Here is a 23,520-nt window from a genome sequence, read left to right on the forward strand (position 1 = left end):
CAACACATGGAGTACTGCATACTCTTTACTCATGTCGCGCGAATCTCTTGCCATGTTGTGCTCAAGCGAAGGCACAACACAGCCGAAGAATCCCGGGAGAGCCCACCAATGGACCTCCGGACAGCCTCCACACCTCGCGGAATTTACCGGAGTCAAAACTCCACCCAGAAGGGGCAGGACTAAATAGCACGTGCGGAAGTAGGTTGTAAATCTATTTAAGACCCAAGTGCCCAGGATCCACTGGCCTCTGTCGATTCTCCGGCCTCCCCAGGGAGACTGCAGCTGGGTGTCCATCAGTGCTGGTCCACATAAACATGCGTAACCACACCCAGGGAGTCTCCCGGGCCATCGTAGATCCCTGGGTGGTTAGGGTAAGTGCAGGGTTGCTCCCTGGCCCTCCACCTGGAACACAGGCACTTTTGCACTGTTCAGCTGGCATCTTGGCACTGTCACCCTGGCACTGTCAAGGTGCCTGGATGGCATTGCAAGCAGCCAGGAGCACTGCCTGGGTGTCACGGTGGCAGTGCAAGGATGCCCGAGTGTCAGGTGCACTGCCGAGTGTCAGGTGCATTGCCAAAGGTCAGGGGGCCATGCCCATGAAATGAGGGTGGAGGGGGAATTTGAAGAGTGGAGGAGTGCAGGACAGGTAAGTAGGGGCCTCGGGAAGGTTGGGGAGGGGGGATAATGGGTGAGGCTCCTGGAAGAGAGGGGCTGCTGCAAGGGGACATGGGGGGCCTGAAGAGGGGGACCCCCTAGCAGGGGGGGGGGGGGGGGGTAGTGCCCATGTGTGTGTGTGGAGGGTAACATTTCTCATGGATGGGGAATGAAGCTCACTGAGAGGTCAGCGCAGCTTTTCAAATTGTTGGCCCGATCTCGGAGTTCAAGTGCGGGCTAAACCGATGTGAAACGCCTCAGGACCCTAAAAAATGACTAAGTGTCGTTGAATAGTGGTGGGGAACTGGCGGAAATCTCCCTGAAAAACCTGCCACATATGACCTTAGAAATGTTTCCGGAGAATCGCGCCCATGGTCTTCTTACGTATGGAGGATTATAATTGCACCGGACAGAGTTCAAGGAAGGTTTACTGGGTTACAGAATTGTCATATGAGGAAAGGTTGGGCCTGTGCTCACCAAAGTTCAGAAGAATGGAAGGTGATCTTAGTGAGACATATGTGATTCTAGGCGGGCTTGACACGGTAGATGCTGAGAGGATGTTTCCTCATGGGGAAATCTAGAACCAGAGAGTTCCATTTCAAAAAATAAGGCGACTCCCATTTAAGATGGCGATGAGGGGGAATTATTTAACTCTGAGGGCTATGTGGAGGCTGGGTGTTACTCAAGGTTGGGCTTGGCAGACTACAGAGGAGCCTAGGTTATGGGGGTGGGGCAGGCAGGAAAGTAAAGTCCACGATCAGATCAGCCACAATTTAATCAAATGATGGGACACACCTGAGGAGACAAATGGTACACTCCTGCTCCTATTTCTTACGTTATGTACTGTATATGTTAGCATATAAGTCAACTTTTGAAGCCTCGGAAAAATCCCTCCTAAAATAGGAGTCAACTTATATGCCGTGCATAGAAGTGAACTGTTGACAATGTTGTGGGTGGTCACCATTTTGAAATGTCATCAGTGAAGAATAGGAGTGTCTTAAACTCCCGCGCATATGTTTCTCTTTTCACAGTTACTGTTTGACGTGAGAATTTCCAGCAGTTAACCACTTTTAAATTTCCAACATCCGCAGTAACTTTTTGAGGAACATACACTTATGTTTGAAATCAAGATATTTTTTTTTTTATTTTTTATAAATTTAGAGTACCCAATTATTTTTTCCAATTAAGGGGGCAATTTAGCGTGACCAATCCACCTATCCTGCACATCTTTTGGAATGTGGGGGCGAAACCCACGCAGACATGGGGAGAATGTGCAAACTCCACACGGACAGTGACCCAGGGCCGGGATTCGAACCCGGGACCTCAGCGCCGTAGGCAACAATGCTAACCACTGTGCCACCGTGCTGCCGAAATCAAGATATTTAGATTATTTAAAAAGGGATATTGGTTCATTAAAAATTGGTTCATTATATCATATAAAATGCAGTATTTCTCCAAGTGCTTTTACTTCTTGGACTTTTGAAAGTATTGTTAAAAGTAGAAAGGGTAGCACCTGGTCCTTTAGCCCAAATGACATATCAACACTTGTCTTCCAACAAGAATCTCATGAGTTTGGACCCAGGCATTTCTGTCAATTGAGTTACTGCCTCTCGAGACCACAATACGAAGCATCAAACATTGGGAAACATTCAGAATAAAAACAACTGATCATTATATAGCACCTTGAATAGTAAAACGTCCCAAAGGACTTCAACGGCAACATTATCAAACAACATGTGACACCAAGCCACATTAGGACATGTTACTGCTTGGTTAAAGAGCTAGGTTTTAAAGGAACATCTTTTAAAAAAAGAACACAAGGCAGAGGGGTTTAGGGAAGGAATTCCAGATCTTTGGGCCGAGGTAGTTGAAATCATGACCCCCAATGCTGGAGTAATTAGATTCAGAGGGGTTGGAAGAGGATAGTATGTCCGGCATCTTTGGACGGATTTTCGGGGAGGATCAGTTCTCGGTGGAAGGCGTGACGGCCAAATGGGAGGATGGGCTAGGGCCTCTATTGGAGGAGGTGGTGTGGAGTGAGGCCCTTTGGAGGATGAATGCCACATCATTGTGTTCGACGCTGAGTCTGATTCAGCTCAAGGTACTGTTCAGGACCCTAACCCAGACCAGAATGGGTTGTTCCTTTACGGGGCTTGAGGATAGTTTTTTTTTAAAATTTAGAGTACCCAATTATTTTTATGTTCCAATTAAGGGGCAATTTAGTGTGGCCAATCCACCTAACCAGCACATCTTTGGGTTGTGGGGGTGAAACCCACTCAGACACGGGGATCGAGGATAGGTTTAAGAGGGCCAGCAAATCACATGCATACGTTCAGCTCCTGTCCCAAGCTTGTGGGGTTTTGGGGTCTCTCTTTTCGGCACCATATTGGCAATCCTGAACATTGAGTTGGAGCCTGATGAGTTTGGAGGTTAGCAACTCCACATAGTGCCTCACCGTAGCTCGGTGACAATGGTGTGTTTGCACCTCGACAAGGTAAAATACACCGTGAGGGGGGTCAATTGTAGGGTTCTGCTGGAAATGGCAGCCGTTTATATTGTATGCCAAGGAATTTGTCACTGTTAATTGTAAGAGGGGGAGCAGGGAGCAATGGGGATGCGGTTTGCTTTCCTGGATTATTATTTATTTTAGCTTATCGATGCTGTTTGGACTTTTTGTATTTTTCATAGAATAAAATGACAAAGTTTCATCAAACATATATTTTAAATCTTTTCTGGGGGGGGGGGGGGGGGGCTCGGTAGGAAAGAAAGAACGAAAAGAACAGTAGAAGGGACTAAAAAGGTAAGGGCAAAGGTCAGCCTGCTCCCACAATCAGCAATGTGATAATGACCAGATAGTCTCTGTTTTTTTGTAACATTGATTGAAGGATAAATATTGGTCAGGCCACCCAGGGGTAACTCCCCTGCAACACACTGCCATGATTGAAGGAATGTCAGCAATGATCAATAAATCATGAGGTAGTGCTTGGTAATGTAGGGACTGGATTTTAGAAACTCACAGATAGTTGAAGGAATCTACACTTTTCAAGACCTTGAGAATCAATGAGTTAGAAGGAATGATTGTGAAATACACCCCACTGTCAACCCCAATAGTGAGGAGGAGGATCAAGCACAGATTTTCACTCAATCAGACAATCTGATGGTTGATCGTGGACCAATATTGATAGTCAGAGATAAATCCACACCCTGGACTCCCCTCACATAGTCCAAAAATCTTCAAGGTGATTAAAATCAAAAGGAATGGATAGCAGTGGAAGACACTGAATTGTTCCGGATATTTTTAGAAAGCCAGTTACAGCCCTTGATAGATGGGGGAGATTTTTACGAAGAAACCATTTGCTTCCCCATTACCTTCTGAGAGGGCAGAAAGCTCATCGTTATTGTCGTGACCATTTTCAGCTATCATCTTTTCATGCTCTTGCAGGTAGCCGTGATAATTGAGCGAGGCTGCCACAGGATTGTCATAAGCATTTTCCGCCGTCTCCGAGGTTGTTGGTAATTCCCAAGGTACCTCGTGCTGCTTAAACCAGAAATCAAAGTCCCATCCGGTCCATCCGTAAAACGCTAACGTGCTGAGAAAACCTTGCATTGGATTCAGGATACTCTGCAAATGAAAATAGGGCTAGGTTTACAAATGGACACTGAGCACAACAGTACTATCACCGAATAGGGCCTTCAAGGATCATTTGCTTAACTTTCAGACTTTTGCAGCCTCTATTCTAAACAGAGATATCATGTTAAAAGGGATAATTTTCCCAACACTAGCAACAAAAAATACAATTGATCCACGGGTAACCTTTAGCTTTATTTGTCCTTCGAGGTTCACATTGGCCACCAATAATTTGGCTGGAATCACACCGATCTTCTGAAATTACAGGAACCCACAGAACGACACCCTCAGAATTCAAAAATAAACTTATTTATTCACTTATTCATTTATAAATACAGGCACTCCTCGGATTTGCAACACAATTGGTTCCTGAAAATCATGTCATACGTTGAAATGTAAGTCGAAACTGGTTTTCCCACAGGTACAATGTTATAAATGGGCGCTTGGTTCCTGAATCAAGGCACGCAAGGTTTTGTGAGATCTTGCTTCAGTATAATTGCCTAATAGTGTACTTCCCATGATATAATAGTGCCTACACTTTTGATGAAGGAGATGCGTTCTGAAAAGCTAGTGATTCGAAACAAACATGTTGGACTTTAACCTGGTGTTGTAAGACTTCTTACTGTGCCCACCCCCATCCAACGCCGGCATCTCCCCATCATCAGCTTATGATGGCCTGGCTGGCGTAGATCCACCAATATTCACTTCAAGTTAACAGAAACAGCTGCAAAACCTATTTATTTGCTATTATCTAGCCTCTTTTCTTCTTAAGTCTGCCTGTACTGCACCACTGGTCTCACTGGAGTCCGGATGGCTTTGCCTCCTTTTATATGTTTCAACCAGTTTCAGTCTCTCCAGATGTTTTTGTTTTCCAATCTCAGTTTCAGGCTTTAATGTCCTTACAAACTGAGACGGCCAGTTTGCTTGCTCAGTTTTCCTTTTCAATTAGGGTCTCCGAAATGCAAGCTTTGAAACCATAGATTCTATCACAATGATTAGAAGTAAACGACTGGCACTATGACAATTCCTCAGTGACCACTGCAATTTCTATCTCATCATTAAAGTCTTCTATTCTGTGTAATCTATAGAATCCCTCAGTGCAGAAGGAGGTCATTCGGCCCATCGAGTCCGAAAGAGCATCTTACCTCGACCCACTCCTCCACTCTATCCCCGTAATCCCACCTAAACCAGAGGCAGGCTTACAATGAAAAACACAGTGCTGCAATGAGGGGCCCCATACTAAGAGGCTCTATGTGCCCACAATAGTGCATGTCCCCTCTGCTGCAAAGCCTTCAGCAAGGCGAAGAGGCGGCGCTTGCCAACGGTTGTCGAAGGGAGCAGTGGGGTGACTCTTGACCTCCAAGCCAAGGTTGAGGAGGGTGAGCAACCAACCAAAAAGAACAGAGGCCACTAGGCCAGATACCTTGCAGCAGAGCCAGACAGCCAGACTGGAGCACACGTGGTCGTCGGGGCTCGAGGCCCGACCACCTGAGCAAGAGCCGAGAAGTGAGCAGAGCAGAAGCCGGGAGGTGCGAAGAAGGCCAGGCCGGCGTCATGTCTCGGAGAATCGGGGAGCAGCTGCCAATAGGAGCGGAGTGACTCTACCAGAGCCAGAGGCCAGCAGGCAGAGCTGAATGAGAGAGGGCAGGGCTGGGAGCAATGGGACTAGACAGTAACCGGACTGGGCAGTGAGGGCGAGACGTAGGGTTTCTGCACCTTGCATCATGAGAGCTGAGGATTGGTAATGTCAGGAGGACATTGATGTCATTTGGGGTGGGGCTTAACGTCATTGGGTGTCAGCCGCCACATCACCAGGAGGAGGAGTGAGACGTGGGGCCCCCCACAAAGAGGCAGGGCCCCCAAAAGTGTAAATACACCTCTGACCTAACATCGTTGGACTCTAATGTGCAATTCTAGCATGGCAAATCCACCTAACCTGCATATCTTCGGACTGTGGGAGGAAACCGGAGCACCCGGAGGAAACCTACGCAGACATGGGGAGAACATGCAAACTCCATACCAAGTCAACCAAGGCCGGAATCGAACTTGGATCCCTGGCGCTGTGAGGCAACGGTGCTAACCACTGTGGCACCATACGCTTGGCAAAGCTTTTTCTCTCCCACTTAATGAACAAACTAGATATTCTCTCAATGTTGTTGTCCTCCTCCTATAAAAGTAATCTTTGCCCCGACATGAGGAAGGGCTTTAATGAGCACCTTACTAGAGATAGAAAAAGTGTTCACAGGGACATATTGTACAAATCTCTGTCACACTGAGGATCACAGCTCCACCACACACACTGCCCTGATGGTGGATGGGACGGGGAAGGGACTGTCGCCTGCCTTCTTCTGGAATGTACTTGTGCAAAGATGATCTGGAAAGAGATGCTGCAGTTTCCATTGAGCAGCTGAGCAGGACTCACTGCTCTAATGGGATGTTCCCACCAAACATCAACTGCTGCCAGAGGATAATCAACTCAGTGAAACAGACAATCTTTGGTCTGCCTAAAACTGGTTGGTCCTCCATTGCAAATAGCGGTCCAAGGCCAAGTGTTTCAGACTGCCACATTCCAAGATTCAGGACTATATACTGAGGGATGGACTAAGGCTTGGGACAGCCACCACAAAAGGCTCAATGGGGAAAGGGCACTACAAACAAAGAACAGAGAAAAGTACAGCACAGGAACAGGCCCTTCGGCCCTCAAAGCCTGCGCTGACCATGCTGCCCGTCTGAACTAAAATCTTCTACACTTCCGGGGTCTGTATCCCTCTATTCCCATCCTATTCATGAATTTGTCAAGATGCCCCTTAAATGTCACTATCGTCCCTGCTTCCACCACCTCCTCCGGCAGCGCGTTCCAGGCACCCACTACCCTCTGTGTAAAAAACTTGCCTCGTACATCTCCTCTAAATCTTGCCCCTTAAACCTATGCCCCCTAGTAATTGACCCCTCTACCCTGGGAAAAAGACACTGACTATCCACTCTGTCTATGCCCCTCATAATTTTGTAGACCTATATCAGGTCCCCCCCCAACCTCCTTCATTCCAGTGAGAACAAACCAAGTTTATTCAACCTCTCCTCATAGTTAATGCCCTCCATACCAGGCAACATCCTGGTAAATTTCTTCTGCACCCTCTCTAAAGCCTCCACATCTTTCTGGTAGTGTGGCAACCAGAATTGAACACTATACTCCAAGTGTGGCTTAACTAAGGTTCTATACAGCTGCAACATTATTTCCCAATTTTTATACTCAATGCCCCGGCCAATGAAGGCAAGCATGCTGTATGCTTTCTTGACTACCTTCTCCACCTGTGTTTCCCCTTTCAGTGACCTATGGACCTGTACACCTAGATCTCTCTGGCTTTCAATACTCTTGAGGGTTCTACCATTCACTGTATATTCCCTACCTGTATTAGACCTTCCAAAATGCATTTGTCCAGATTAATCTCCATCTGCCATCCCTCCGCCTAAGTCTCCAAATGATCTAAATCCTGCTGTAGCCTCTGGCAGTACACATCGCTATCCACAATTCCACCAACCTTTGTGCCGTCCGCAAACTTACTAATCAGACCAGTTACATTTTCCTCCAAATCATTTATATATACTACGAACAGCAAAGGTCCCAGCATTGATCCCTGCGGAACACCACTAGTAACAGCCATCCAATCAGTAAAGCACCCTTCCACTGCTACTCTCTGCCTTCTATGACACAGCCAGTTCTGTATCCATCTTGCCAAGTCACCTCCGATTTGCTAACACTGTTGGGGAGGTTTTAAACTAATGTGGCAGGGGGATGGGAACCAGATTAGGAAGTTAGAGGTCAGTAAAGAAGCAGCAACTAAATCCGGTAAGATACGAGATAATAAACTCCATGTGACTAAGGGGCAGAGTCGACAGGGAAGAGATGATGAACGCAAAGGGACAGGTGGTCTGTCGTTCATTTCATTTAATGCGAGAAGTGTAGCAGGTAAGGCAGATGAACTTAGGGCTTGGATCAGTACCTGGGAATATGATGTTATTGGTATTACTGAGACTTGGTTGAGGGAAGGGTAGAACTGGCAACTGAATATCCCAGGGCATAGATGCTTCAGGAGGGATAGAGAGGGAGGTAGAAGGGGTGGAGGAGTTGCATTACTCGTCAGAGATGATATCACAGCTGTGATTAAGGAGGGCACGATAGAGGATTCAAGCACTGAGGCAATATGGGTGGAGCTAAGAAATAGGAAGGGTGCAGTAACATTGTTGGGACTTTACTACAGGCCTCCCAAAAGTGAGCATGAAGTAGAGGTACAAATATGCAGACAGATTATAGAAAAATGTAGGAGCAATAGGGTGGTTGTGATGGGAGATTTTAACTTCCCCAACATCGAATGGGATTCGTGTAGTGTTGGAGGCGTAGATGGAGCAGAGTTTGTAAGGAGCATCCAGGAGAGTTTTTTAGAGCAGTATGTAAATAGTCCAACTCGGGAAGGGGCCATACTGGACCTGGTATTGGGGAATGATCCCGGCCAGGTGGTCGAAGTTTCACTCGGTGATTACTTTGGGAATAGCGATCACAATTCCGTAAGTTTTAGAATACTCATGGACAAGGACAAGAGTGGTCCGAAAGGAAGAGTGCTAAATTGGGGAAAGGCAGAGTATAACAAAATTCGGCAGGAGCTAGGGAATGTGGATTGGGAGCAGCTGTTTAAGGGTAAATCCATATTTGAAATGTGGGAGTCTTTTAAGGAAAGGTTGATTAGAGTGCAGGACAGACATGTTCCTGTGAAAATGAGAGATAGAAATGGCAAGATTAGGGAACCATGGATGACGGGTGAAATTGTGAGACTAGCTAAGATGCAAAAGGAAGCATATGTAAGATCGAGGCGACTCAAAACTGATGAAGCTTTGGAGGAATATCGGGAAAGTAGGACGAATCTCAAACGCGCAATAAAAAGGGCTAAAAGGGGTCATGAAATATCTTTGGCTAACAGGGTTAAGGAAAATCCCAAAGCCTTTTATTCATATGTAAGGAGCAAGAGGGTAACTAGGGAAAGGATTGGCCCACTCAAAGACAAGAGAGGGAATTTATGCGTGGACTCGGAGGAGATGGGTGAGATTCTTAATGAGTACTTTGCATCGGTATTCACAAAGGAGAGGGACAAGACGGATGTTGAGGATAGGGATGGATGTTTAAATACTCTAGGTCAAGTTGTCATACAGAAAGGGGAAGTTTTGGGTATTCTAAAAGGCATTAAGGTGGACAAGTCCCCAGGACCGGATGGGATCTATCCCAGGTTACTGAGGGAAGCGAGGGTCGAAATAGCTGGGGCCTTAACAGATATCTTTGCAGCATCCTTGAGCACGGGTGAGGTCCCGGAGGACTAGAGAATTGCTAATGTTGTCCCTTTGTTTAAGAAGGGTAGCAGGGAAAATTCAGGGAATTACAGACCTGTGAGCTTGACGTCAGTGGTAGGCAAACTGTTGGAGAAGATACTGAGGGATAGGATCTATTCACATCTAGAAGAAAATAGTCTTATCAGTGATAGGCAGCATGGTTTTGTGCAAGGAAGGTCATATCTTACAAACCTAATAGAATTCTTTGAGGAAGTGACAAAGTTAATTGATGAGGGAAGGGCTGTAGATGTCATATACATGGACTTTAGTAAGGTGTTTGATAAGGTTTCCCATGGCAGGCTGATGGCAAAAGTGAAGTCGTATGGGGTTCAGGGTGTACTAGCTAGATGGATAAAGAACTGGCTGGGCAACAGGAAACAGAGAGTAGTGGTGGAAGGGAGTGTCTCAAAATGGAGAAGGGTGACTAGTGGTGTTCCACAGGGATCCGTGCTCGGACCACTGTTGTTTGTGATCTACATAAATGACCTGGAGGAAGGTATAGGTGGTCTGATTAGCAAGTTTGCAGATGATACCAAGATTGGTGGAGTTGCAGATAGCGAGGAGGACTGTCAGAGAATACAACAAAATATAGAGAGATTGGAGGGTTGGGCAGAGAAATGGCAGATGGAGTTCAATCCAGGCAAACGCGAGGTGATGCATTTTGGAAGATCAAATTCAAGAGCGGACTATATGGTCAATGGAAGGGTTCTGGGGAAAATTGATGTACAGAGAGATCTGGGAGTTCAGGTCCATTGTACCCTGAAGGTGGCAACGCAGGTTGATAGAGTGGTCAAGAAGGCATACAGCATGCTTGCCATCATCGGACGGGGTATTGAGTACAAGAGTAGGCAGGTCATGTTACAGTTGTATATCCCAGGACTTTGGTTAGGCCACATTTGGAATACTGCGTGCAGTTCTGGTCGCCACATTACCAGAAGGATGTGGATGCTTTGGAGAGGGTGCAGAGGAGGTTCACCAGGATGTTGCCTGGTATGGAGGGTGCTAGCTATGAAGAAAGGTTGAGTAGATTAGGATTGTTTTCGTTGGAAAGACGGAGGTTGAGGGGGGACCTGATTGAGGTATACAAAATTATGAGAGGTATGGACAGGGTGGATAGCAACAAGCTTTTTCCAAGAGTGGGGGTGTCAGTTACAAGGGGTCACAATTTCAAGGTGAGAGGGGGAAAGTTTAAGGGAGATGTGCGTGGAAAGTTTTTTACGCAGAGGGTGGTGGGTGCCTGGAACGCTTTACCAGCGGAGATGGTAGAGGCGGGCACGATAGCATCATTTAAGAGGCATCTAGACAGGTATATGAACGGGCGGCAACAGAGGGAATTAGACCTTGGAAAATAGGAGACAGGTTTAGATAAAAGATCTGGATCGGCGCAGGCTGGGAGGGCCGAAGGGCCTGTTCCTGTGCTGTCATTTTCTTTGTTCTTTTGTTCTTTGATCCCATGTGATTTCACCTTTTGTACTAGTCTGCCACGAGGGACCTTGTCAAAGGCCTTACTGATGTCGATGTAGACAACATCCACTGTCCAACCTGCATCAATCATCTTTGTGACCTCGTCGAAAAACTCTATCAAGTTAGTGAGACACGATCGCCCCTTCACAAAACCGTGCGGCCTCTCGCACTGTCTAAATCTCTCGTACCATAAATTAAACATCTTTATTCGTGTCACAAGTAGGCTTACATTAACACTGCAATGAAGTTACTGTGAAAATCCCCTAGTCGCCACAGTCTGGCGCCTGTTCAGGTACACTGAGGGAGAATTCAGAATGCCCAGTTCACCTAACAAGCACGTCTTTCAGGACTTGTGGGAGGAAACCGGAGCACCCGGAGGAAACCCACGCAGGCACGGGGAGAACGTGGAGATTCCGCACAGTGACCCAAGCCGGGAATTGAACCTCCATAGTATGCTGAAGGGCTAGAACAATTCAGTGGTCTTCTAAGTCTGGCTGCCTGTTCCAGTGGCGATTGCTGTGGACATTCAGAAAAGTCAGCAATACAGATTGATGAGACAAACTGTGAAGTTAATCGAGTGAACGAGCCAAACATTGCCAATTCCTTAGCTGATTTGTTCCATGGCTTTCTGCTGAAGTGTTTAGCTCAAACTGTTTTCTTAAACCACTGCACTCCAATTTCCACCCACTCCAGCAGATTGCACCAGTTTCATGCAAGATCATCACTACACCAGCGAGAGTAAAGATGAGATGAGCTAGAAAACAGTAAATACTTTTCTTGAATGCTTGCAGTTTTCCCATGTTCCTTTCGGGAAAAAGCCTCCCATGCAGTACTTCCACGCAAAGTTCATCTGGAAAAATTAATGGGAATCATGGAACTTGACAAACGAGTACCTGGTCTCAAACCCAACCCAACAAATACCTGGATTTAACCTTCCAAGGAAAAAAAAAAGAGTGGCCCACCAGTAACAGGCTCAGGACTGGCCACGGTCCCTGCTAGGCCAACCTCCACAGATGGAACATTAGTGTCAGCCCACATGTTTCTGTGGGAGACAGTAAACCATGCACCACATCGTTGAAGGATGTCCAATCCACAGACTCAGTGCAGGCCTATCCCCAGTCAACACAGCAGGACCAGAAGAAACTGCTCGCCTTAGAGACTTTGCATTTGTTAAATAAATAAACAACCACAAGATGTAGGAGCAGAAGTAGGCCATTCAGCCCATCGCGTCTGCTCCATCATTCAATGATGTCATGACTGATCCGATATGATCCTCGACTCCACTTTCCACCGTATTCCCATAACCCTCGATTCCTTTATTGATTCAAAATCTGACTATCTCAGCCCTGAGCATACTTAGTGATCCAGTCTCTAAAGCTCTCTGCAATAAATAATTCCACAGATTCACTACCCTCTGAGAGAAGAAATTCCTCCTCATCTCTGTCTTAAATAGGCGACACCTTACTCTTTGATTACGCTCTCTGGTCCTCGACTCTCCCCCAAGAGGAAACATCCTCTCAGCATCTACCCTGTCAAACCCCCGAGAATCCTCTAGGTCTCAATAAGGTCACCTCGCATTCTTCTAAACATGCAAAGGTACAGGCCCAATCTACTCAACCTCTCCTCATAAGAAAATCCCTCCCCCCAAGATCAACCTAGTGAACCTTCTGCCTCCGATGCCAGTGTATCTTTCCTTAGATAACGGGACCAAAACTGCTCACAATATTCTGCGTGTGGTCTAACTAGTGCCTTGTATCGTTTTAACAAGACTGCTCTATTTTTATTCTCCATTCACTTTGCAGTAAAGGCCAACGTTCAATTTGCCTCCCCAATTACCTGCTGAACTTGCATTCTAGCTTCTTGTGATTGATGCACGAGGAGCCTCAACTCCCTCTGTGCTGCGGTTATTTGGAGTCTTTCCCCATTTAAATAATATTCAGCTCCTTTATTTTTCCTACCAAAGTGCATAACCTCACCTTTTCCTACTTTAGAACATAGAACATAGAACAGTACAGCACAGAACAGGCCCTTCGGCCCTCAATGTTGTGCTGAGCCATGATCACCCTACTCAAACCCACGTATCCACCCTATACCCGTAACCCAACAACCCCCCCCCTTAACCTTACTTTTATTAGGACACTACGGGCAATTTAGCATGGCCAATCCACCTAACCCGCACATCTTTGGACTGTGGGAGGAAACCGGAGCACCCGGAGGAAACCCACGCACACAGGGGGAGGACGTGCAGACTCCACACAGACAGTGACCCAGCCGGGAATCGAACCTGGGACCCTGGAGCTGTGAAGCATTTATGCTAACCACCATGCTACCGTGCTGCCCCCATTCCATCTGTCAAGTTTTTGTCCATTCACTTAAGCTGTCGAAAGGGACTAGGTAGGGTGCTCTTTCGGAGGGTTGGTGCAGACTCGATGGGCTGAATGGCCTCCTTCTGCACTGTAGGGATTCTATGATTCACTCCACTAGTTACAGGTTGCCATTCTGAAAATGTTCCTCCAACCCAACTCTCTGTCTTGCAGAGCAGACGCAAGTCATTTTTCATTGGCAATAATTAGCTCAAGGTGTTAGGTCGGTTTCTTTAATCTTGCCTTTCAAAATGTAAAGGAACACACTGCATTTCCCACCTTGACAGCACCCGAGGGAGAATTATGCAGTAAATCCCTTTTTGGAGATTGCAAGCCAGTAATTTCTGCGGAGGTTTCTTCCAGTAATCTGTCATAACTGTGGCAGATGATGAACATAAACCCCAGAGAAACAGCATGTAAGCATCCTTTAACCTGTTCCTCTGGAAATTCCCACAATCTTTCACCAACATTATGAGAACAGGTCTGGCAGCTCCTGCAGAAATTCTGCCAAAGATAGCTCAAGCCTGCCCCCTGGTGTTGACAGTATATTAAAACCAAAATACTCCACTAACAAATCTAGCACATCAGTGCAGGATGTAACAATATCAGTGAAAAGGTGTTGTTTGCCCTGATGCCACAAATCCAAGATCTCCACATTAGTTATACCTGGGTAGAGCTCTCATCTCAATTTTTGTTCCACATATTTTCACGTAAGACTTCAAAGCCTAACATTTTTTAAAATGTGTTGCTGAAAAATGAAATGAAAATCGCTTATTGTCACAAGTAGGCTTCAAATGAAGTTACTGTGAAAAGCCCCTAGTCGCCACATTCCGACGCCTGTTCGGGGAGGCTGGTACGGAAATAGACATGCAGTCGAAGCTTTTTGTCTTGCACTCATCAGGTCAGATACAAGAATGCCAAATTTCAAAGGAAACAACAAGTTATACTGCAGGATTACTCTCATGCTGTGTTGTTTCCTTTGAAACTTGGCATTCTTGTATCTGACCTGATGAGTGCAAGACAAAGAGCTTTGACAGTATGTCTCTTTTTTTTCAGCAAAAGTAGATTTCTGTACCACCAAGCAGATACTTTTTAAATGGTTTTATTTCAAGAAAGAAATTGCATATTGTAGGATAATTGGTCATGCCAAGAATGACTTGCAAGCAAATGATGCAGGGAACAACTTGGATTTCACATATTGCAGTTTGCATACTTAGTGCTGCTCTACTGCAGCTAAACAATACTGACCACAAAATTCTGGAGCACCGCTGGTCTCAGCACGATGGGAGTCCAGAGGGGCTAAAATGGCAACCACTCTGCTGGCCCTGACTAATTCTAGCCCAGTTTGCATCCACCATCACCGTAGGAGGGATGATGCCACAGTCGTCATCTGCACGTACCAAGAGTGGATTGATCGTGGTGTCAGCCAGAGTCTTAACTCTGATTTGGTGACCTACCTGCCATTTGGGCCTTACAGGCCTGTTAGTGCCTGCTCAAACCAGTGCTGCTGAAATACTTTCAGATGAGGTGCTTCTGACTTTCTTTTGCTTCTGCAGAGCTAGTGAATACATCGTGCTGCTGGAGGAGCTCACAAGGGTTCTTTGCCTCAGAAGGATCTGTGCAAGGAGCAGAGCAAAGATCGCTGAGCAGAAAACATGTCAATCCTCGTGCTCACAATTGCAGTTTCTCTTGGGCTGCAACATGACAGGGAGATGGTGCACAGGCAGCAAAGAGGGAGGAGGAGCAGGGTTCTCAACAGAAAACTGCTCACCTAAGGGGACATTCAGACAGCGCGTCTCCTTCCTCCACTTCTGACAGGAGCAGTGTCTGAGTTAACACCATTCACAAGGTGGTGGTCACTGAACTTCAACCAGGCCTACAGCCTCAGAGCAAGGCGATGACTGCATTTCCATTGGAAACTGTCGTCCTCAATTTCTGCACCTGTGGATTATTCCGGGCTGGAACCAGCACCAATGTCCCAATGCCCGCAATGTACCTCAGAGCCCCAGACACAAGGAGAGGGAACTTCAAAGGCAGAGAGAGAGAAGCAGGAAGAGTGGACAAAATGATTTAGGAGGAGCGTGGGCACCCTATGCATGTGTCCCTGTGTCTGTGGGTGCCACATCACAATGGGGAGATATACTGAACAATTTCTTCTGCTTGGCATAGCCACACCGGTTGTGGTTCCCCTAATCTCAGTACCACAGACTCTGAGATTCCTGACACAGCAAGACCATTACGTCCAGGTATTAAAACTTGCATCGTACTTTCAATAAGTTTTCATCTGGGCTCCTGTCCCCATGGCAACCAGGTCACATGAGGTCATCTCCAATCGAATTTTTTTTAAGGAGGCCACGGCCTCCTACCCACATTACTCCATTGAATTAAAGGAGACAATTTTTAAAATATCCATCCCATAAAGTCCAGCGGTCACAACAATACCACCCATTGATAGTCCTTATTGAAGTCCTTGTCTGCAACCTTGCCATCCAGGAAGCCAGAACAGGTGCTATCCTTTTACCTCTGGCCTTGCTGCAGCCTACCCTTGCCCTGTAGCTCATGGCATGCTGATATTTACCATCCTCTAAATTATACACAATGCCTGCACCAGAGCTGGTAGCTGCCAGTGTCAGATCAATTGACAGTTTCTCCATCAATCATTATTGCCCTTAATTATCAGGCTGCAATGGCAGGTCCAGCAGTGGCTACTGGGTATCTGATAGCATAAATGTCGAAGGGGGAGGTTGGGGTGAGAGAAGGGCAGTGGGTGAAAGGTGGGGAGAAATAAAGTTCAACATCATCGGCAACTTCAAACCAGATTGCAGGATGTGGGTTAAGTGGTTTTTGAGAAGATGCGCAAGGCATGAACATACTGTCATCCTGAATGGTTCTGGTGCTGCTGGTTGCAACGGCCTCAGTTGTTGCCATGCCAATAATTAAAGAACCATCTTGTCAAAAGGGCTCAAGAGATTGAAGCCTGCATGTCCCATCTCTGCTGCTCCCTCCTGTGCTATCCTATCCTGCAACAGGTGGAACAATGTGTTTGGGGGATATGCCTGTCAGAGGTGAATAGCTGGAAGTATGTGGAAGCTGCGAGACGTAGCAGCAGTGGTAACTGGGTATGGGGGGGGGGGGGGGGGGGGGAACACACACGAACGTTAAGGATAAGTCCCAATTGTTGGACCTTGCTGGTAGGTGAGTAATGTGGGTGTGGTGTATTGAGCTGCATGTGACATTGCTGGTATAATAGATCAGTCATTTTCAAACCCAGGGTGGCGACAGCGGGTGGGTCATGGGCAGGTGGCAAGAGGGCCACGGGGCTATTCATCATGGCGTTCCTGATCTCGGGGCCATGCACTGCAGTGTTTCCGATCGTGAAAGTAATGACAACACCTTTTAAAAATGCCGACTGTGACTGGCTTTCGGAATACCGGCCGTACCACGTATGTGTGCACCCTCAGCAATGCGCAGGCCCAGAGCCCAGTGGGCAGAACGCTGCCTCCTGACATCAGTGCACTGACCCAGGAGCAGATTTTTTTTTTTTTTTTTAAATCGTTGGAGTCTCCCAGCCTGGAGGGGTGGCAGAGAGCATGTCATACTGATGTCATGTATTCTGGGCGTGAGAGATTCCTCCATTTTGAAACTGCCAGCTATGCTCAGGACCTCTGGTGAACAACAAGAAGCTGAAAACAGGAACAAAGCAGCATTAAAATAATTACTTGAGCTGTAGGTTTTTGGCACGGCAGCACAGTGGTTAGCACTGATGCTTCACAGCACCAGGGTCCCAGGTTCGATTCCCAGCTTGGGTCTCTGTCTGTGCAGAGTCTGCACGTTCTCCCAGTCTCTACATGTGTTTCCTCCGGGTACTCTGGTTTCCTCCCACAAGTCTCGAACGACATGCTGTCAGGTGAATTGGACATTCTGAATTTTTTCTCAGTGTACCCGATAGGGGCCGGAGTTTGGCGACTAGGGGGTTTCCACAGTAACTTCTGGTGACACTGATAAAGATTATTATTATTATTAATTGTACCACTACAAATCAGGATGCAAGGTTCGTGTGTGTTATAGGCAGGTAAGCACTGGCAAATGAAAGTTTTGTTTTGTGTTAAACTTCAAAGACACTTGAAGACGAAGCATGGCGAGTTCGAGGACTAACCTCTTTGATTTTTTTCAACTGATGAATGAAATGAAAATGAAAATTGCTTATTGTCACGAGTAGGCTTCAAATGAAGTTACTGTGAAAAGCCCCTAGTCGCCACATTCCGGCGCCTGTCCGGGGAGGCTGGTACGGGAATCGAACCGTGCTGCTGGCCTGCTTGGTCTGCTTTAAAAGTCAGCTATTTAGCCCAGTGAGCTGTGATCTTAAATCATCAGCAGAAATGTAACATTGAATAACAAAGCAAGTGAGATCACGAGGACCAAGCAGGCTCACCTGTCACATTAAACATAAGTGAAAATGGTGGGTCGTAATGGTGGGTCGGCTTGGGTCGCGAAGGATGGCGGTTGGTAAAAATGGGTCCCAGGCAAAATAGTTTGAAAAACGCTGCAATAGATAGACGAAACCCAAACATGCATTTCCTGACCATTACCATTTGCAGGAGGTCATGCTGATTTTTGCAGTACTGCTGCCAGGTTTTTGGGGCCCACTACTAGAATTAACCTCCATGTCCACCTACTCCCATGATGTGGAGATGCCGGCATTGGACTGGGGTGAGCACAGTAAGAAGTCTTACAACACCAGGTTAAAGTCCAACAGGTTTGTTTCAAACACTAGCTTTCGGAGCACTACTCCTTCCTCAGGTGAATGAGGACCTACTCCCAGTCCTTTCACAATGCATGTCTGGAGGACCTCTTGTATAAATATGATCTCTATTCTGACTTCAGCCTTCTCGGTGAAGGCCTCCAGAGCTGCACCGGAGGATGGAGGAGCCTTCCTACTTTTCATTTCCCCTAAGAAATACTCTGAGAAAGGCAGAGAGAGAGAGAGAGAATGAGAGCTGCAGCACACTGCAGATATAGTCACCCAAACAAACAGCCATTTCTCCCCCTTCACTGAATTGGAAGACTATGGGCGCGATTCTCCGCCCCCCCACGCCGGTGGGAGAATAGCGGGAGGGCCTCCCGCCATTTTTCACGCCCTCCCGCTATTCTCTCCCCCCCCCCCCCATGCACGACCCACGCCACGAATCGCCGCTTGCCGTTTTTTACGGCGAGCGGCGATTCTCCGAGGCTGAGCGGCCGGGCCTTCACGCCCATTCCAACACGGCAGCAAACACACCTGCTTGCTGCCGTCGTGAAACGGGCGGCAGTTTGGGGCATCTGGGGGCCCGATTGGCACGGCAGTACCATGGCCGTGCTAAGGGGGGCCGTGCATCCGTAACGGACGCACTCTTTTCCCTCCGCCGCCCCACAATATCAAGCCGCCACGTCTTGCGGGGCGGCTGAGGGAAAAGACACCAACTGCGCAGGTTGGCGTTGTCCAACCTGCGCGTGCGCGGCTGACGTCATCGGCCGCGTCAGCCGGCATGACGCCTGGCATGCGGCCTTGACGACCGTCATCAAGGCCGCGCTCCTAGCCCCGCCTGGGGGGGGGGGGGGGGAAGAATCGGCCCCGGAAGTGGGCGTGAAGGTTGCCATAGGTCACGGCCTGTCCCACGGCAGCCTTTACGATTCTCTGCATTTGCGGAGAATCTCGCCCTATGGGTGTGGAAGCACAATGGAAGAATCCATAGCTGACCATGTTTAGACTATTAGACGACTGCTAGTGGGAGCTCACCAGATGAATCTGAGGCTGAACAAAGAGAAAATAGACAACTGAAGTTGCTTGAGGTCCAGTCCATCAGTCACGTATTGACAGCAAACGGTCTTCGCCTGGAACCTGACCAGGGAGAGCTGGAGCATCAATACAGCAACCAACAGATATGAAAGCAGTGCAATGATTTGTTGGATCTGTGAATTATTTGGCAAATTTCTTTGCCTAATTTGACATCGGAATGTGAACCATTATGCAAGGTCACTGTCAAGGATGTGCGGTGGAGGGCAGCACGGTGGCGCAGTGGGTTAGCCCTGCTGCCTCACGGCGCCGAGGTCCCAGGTTCAATCCCGGCTCTGGGTCACTGTCCATGTGGAGTTTGCACATTCTCCCCGTGTTTGCGTGGGTTTCACCCCCACTACCCAAAGATGTGCAAAGGTAGGTGGATTGAACATGCTAAATTGCCCCTTAATTGGAAAAAAAAATGAATTGGGTACACTAAATTTATAAAAAAATTTTTTAAAAAAGGATGTGCGGTGGTACTGCGTCACAGAGCAAGAAGCAGCATTCACTAAAACAAACAACCCGTGGCAACACCACCGGTGATGAAGTACTGAGACATCAATGATGACGAAGACACCTTGCAGTGTAACATCAGTGATACAGGTCTTGGAGGAACCCTAATGCAGCAACATCAACCTGTCACATTTGCATCTAGGGTGGCAGCAAGGTGGCGCAGTGGGTTAGCCCTGTTGCCTCACGGCCCCGAGGTCCCAGGTTCGATCCCAGCTCTGGGTCACAGTCTGTGTGGAGTTTGCACATTCTCCCCGTGTCTGCGTGGGTTTCACCCCCACAACCCAAAGATGTGCAGGGTAGGTGGATTGGCCACGCTAAATTGCCCTTTAATTGGGGGAAAAAAGTGAATTGGGCACTCTAAATTTTTTTTAAAACATTTGCATCGAGGGCATTAACACAAACTGAACGACACGATGGTCAGATCAAAAAAAGGCTGGTTTTGCTTGTGAGCATTTTCGTCAGTGCCTACTTGGGAGAGACAAAATAACAATGGAGCCTGACCACAAGTCATTTTAAAGCATTTTTCTCAAACCACTGCTACCTGCTCCAAAGTGTCAGCAAAGAATGTTACTTGGTTTAAAGAGATATCATCTGGACTGGGTGTACAAGCAAGGAAAACAGATGTATATCACTGACGTGTTCTCAAGAACTGTGCTCACCATGAAGAAGTTAGAGGACTCTATAACAGATTATGAAAGCTTCCAGATTCAATGTGAGGCAGCAGCTCGACACACTCTAGAAGCCATTAACGCTGCGGTGACATTAGGCGGAATTTTCCCAACATTTGTCAGTGTCAGTTTTGGCACGAAAACGGGCATGAACCCCGTCAGCCCTGGCTGCGCAATCTGGACCTCAGGTTTTAGGCACTCTGGGGAAATGTATTTTTCCCCCACATGAAAAACGCCGAGCCTGTGGCACAAAATGTCTGATCCCCCCCCCCCCCACACCGCAGGGGTCATCTAAACTCTTAAAATCAAGGGGGTGCTGCATTGAAATGCCTCCACAGCAGCTGCTCACAGTCAAGTCAGGAGGATGGCAGCCAAGAAGCCAGTGTCATGGTTCACCGAGGGGGCGGCCCTGACAAGAATGTTGGATGTCATGGAGGAGAGAAAGTGATCTACCTGCCCTCAGGCTGGCAGGAGACCCTCCAGCAAGGTCTCAAACCCTGCCTGGGAACCTCGCACTGGTGAGTACCAGCATTCTCCACAAGAGGGCGGAGGTACAATGCAGGGGGAAAAAAATGAATGAACTGCTTCGGTCTGTCAGGGTCAGAGCTTCTGGTCTCCTCTCACACTCAGCCTTTCAGTCACCCCTCCCCAAGTCACTTTTCATAGAATTTATCATAGAATTTACAGTGTAGAAGGAGGCCATTCGGCCCATCGAGTCTGCACCGGCTCTTGGAAAGAGCACCCTACCAAAGGTCAACACCTCCACCCTATCCCCATAACCCAGTAACCCCACCCAACACTAAGGGCAATTTTGGACACTAAGGGCAATTTATCATGGCCAATCCACCTAACCTGCACATCTTTGAACTGTGGGAGGAAACCGGAGCACCTGGAGGAAACCCACGCACACACGGGGAGGATGTGCAGACTCCACACAGACAGTGACCCAAGCCGGGAATCGAACCTGGGACCCTGGAGCTGTGAAGCAATTGTGCTATCCACAATGCTACCGTGCTGCCTGTGACCCCACTTGGGGTGCACTTGGACACCACACGCTGCCACCTAGCAGGGTCCCACAACCCGACCTTCCACAACATTCCTCATGCCCCTTGGTAATCCCCTCCTCACACACATGCCAGGTATCATCACCATCGCACCTGGCACGCAGCCTTCTAACATCATCCCCATTTGTCTCCCTGCGGGATGAGTTGGCTCACATATGCTGTGGACGAGTGAGCGAAGACAGGTGATGGGCTGCCAGAGCTGAGGATCCTGACACCTTTTGAGGAGAGAGCCCGAGAGCTCACAGGAGAGGAGCAAGGGCAGGCTTGTGCTAAGAGCAAGGTGGGCCTGCGAGAGAAAAATGAGGAGCCACGACACTTTCATCCAGATGCCCAAACTCACATGAGTTCCATCTTTCCCAGACCTTTACCCTTCCCATATACCAATACCATATTCTTTTCCTTGCAGGAAAATCACCGGAGCAGCATAGCCCTTCGATGAAAAGGGTTACACCGCCCAACCTGGGCATGATCTCCAAGAAGATGTCGAAGGAGGATACAGGAAATGAGGCAAGGCTGTCACCCGCACTCCACCAGAGCAGACACACACTTCGGTGGCCGATCTTAGCTGGTAGGCTTCTGGGTCACTATCTGATGAGCATCTCACTGCTTCTGATGCACATCAGGTGGAGGCAGAAACATATTAGGGATCCAATAGTCGGAGGTCGGTTTTAACCCCGGACACAGCTATGCCTCTGGACACAGTTGTCTTTCAGCTGCGGGAGATGCAAAGGCAGAGCTGCGAATACCAGGAAGAGATGTCAGCGACACTCCTGCAACTGCAAAGCTGAATGGAGGAGTCCCAAAGTCGGGGAGTCAGCTTTCTATCATCAGACAGACAGGAGTCAGACATAAGCAGCAAATGAGGAGCTTCATAGACCATTCCTCACTGTGATTCATCGTCACTCTCCTGCATCGACCGGGCAGCAGACATTTTTGGACCTCCCGTCCCAAGCTCCCTGATTAAGGAGTGATCGCCGTTCTTCGTCTTCTGATCAGAGAGAGCACACAACAGGCTTGGGGGGCATTGTGTTGCCCGCCGGACTAGTCCTCCTCCATGAATCAAGAGACAATGTCTCTAGCCCTCTTGCCCATGTGCATCCTCACAGCCTCCATCCTCAACCTCAACATGTTGTGTTCGGTGTTCGATGTCGAGCAAGGAATCCACAGAACTGCTTGTGGCTTGTCCAAACCAGGATCTTTATTAATACACAGGTGGGAAGGTAACGATCTGATACAGAGCAAGTTATCATGGAGTTGCTTGACACTCCCCTGGAACTACCCCTGTGCACAACTGTTCTCATGTACGTCTTATAACCTTCTGCGGATCATCGGGTCTGCCCCAGCTTATATCGGAGAGCCTTTCACGTGATCAGTGTCTCGAGCCTGCATGGTGGATCTGTACTGCCACCTGCTGGTTGCACCGCCAACTATATACAATGCAGGTCTATAATTCCCTGGTTTATCTCATTTTTAAAATAAATTTTAGAGTACCCAACTCTTTTTTTTCTAATTAAGGGGCAATTTAGCATGGCCAATCCATCTACCCTGCACATCTTTGGGTTCTGGGGTTGAGACCCATGCAGACACGGGGAGAAAGCACAAACTCCACATGGACAGTAACGTGGGGCCAGGATCGAACACGGGTCCTCGGCGCTATGAGGCCACAGTGCTAACCACTGCACCACCCTGCCACCCCTCTGGCTTTACCGCCCTTCTTGAAAAGTGGAACCGCATTAGCTGTCCTCTAGTATATCCCCTGTGGCCAGAGAGGAAATTAAAATTTGAGTCAAAGCCACTGTAATATCCTCTCTTACCTCCCACAATAACCTGGGATAGAACTCATCCATACCTGGGGATTGGTCCACTTTTAAGTCTGCCGAAACCTCCTCACTCCCCATGTCAAACTTCTCAAGAACCTGAAAATACCTCTGCTGGCACCCACATCCTCCTTCTCCAAAGTGAAGCCAGATGCGGA

The 23,520-nt window shown here is 47.8% G+C and overlaps 1 protein-coding gene across 2 annotated transcripts in view; it reads right to left on the reverse strand.

The window, feature by feature from the left end:
• gpr143 (G protein-coupled receptor 143) overlaps positions 1-23,520 on the reverse strand; it is a 161,177-nt gene that overhangs the window by 92,933 nt on the left and 44,724 nt on the right. For both annotated transcript variants that reach the window (XM_038818346.1, XM_038818347.1), the window contains exon 8: positions 4,024-4,276. In XM_038818346.1, the coding sequence (XP_038674274.1) occupies positions 4,024-4,276 (253 nt within the window). The remainder of the gene's footprint in view (positions 1-4,023; positions 4,277-23,520) is intronic.

Source organism: Scyliorhinus canicula, chromosome 14 (genome assembly GCF_902713615.1).
Source record: "Scyliorhinus canicula chromosome 14, sScyCan1.1, whole genome shotgun sequence".
In the NCBI taxonomy this organism is placed as follows: Eukaryota; Metazoa; Chordata; class Chondrichthyes; order Carcharhiniformes; family Scyliorhinidae; genus Scyliorhinus; species Scyliorhinus canicula.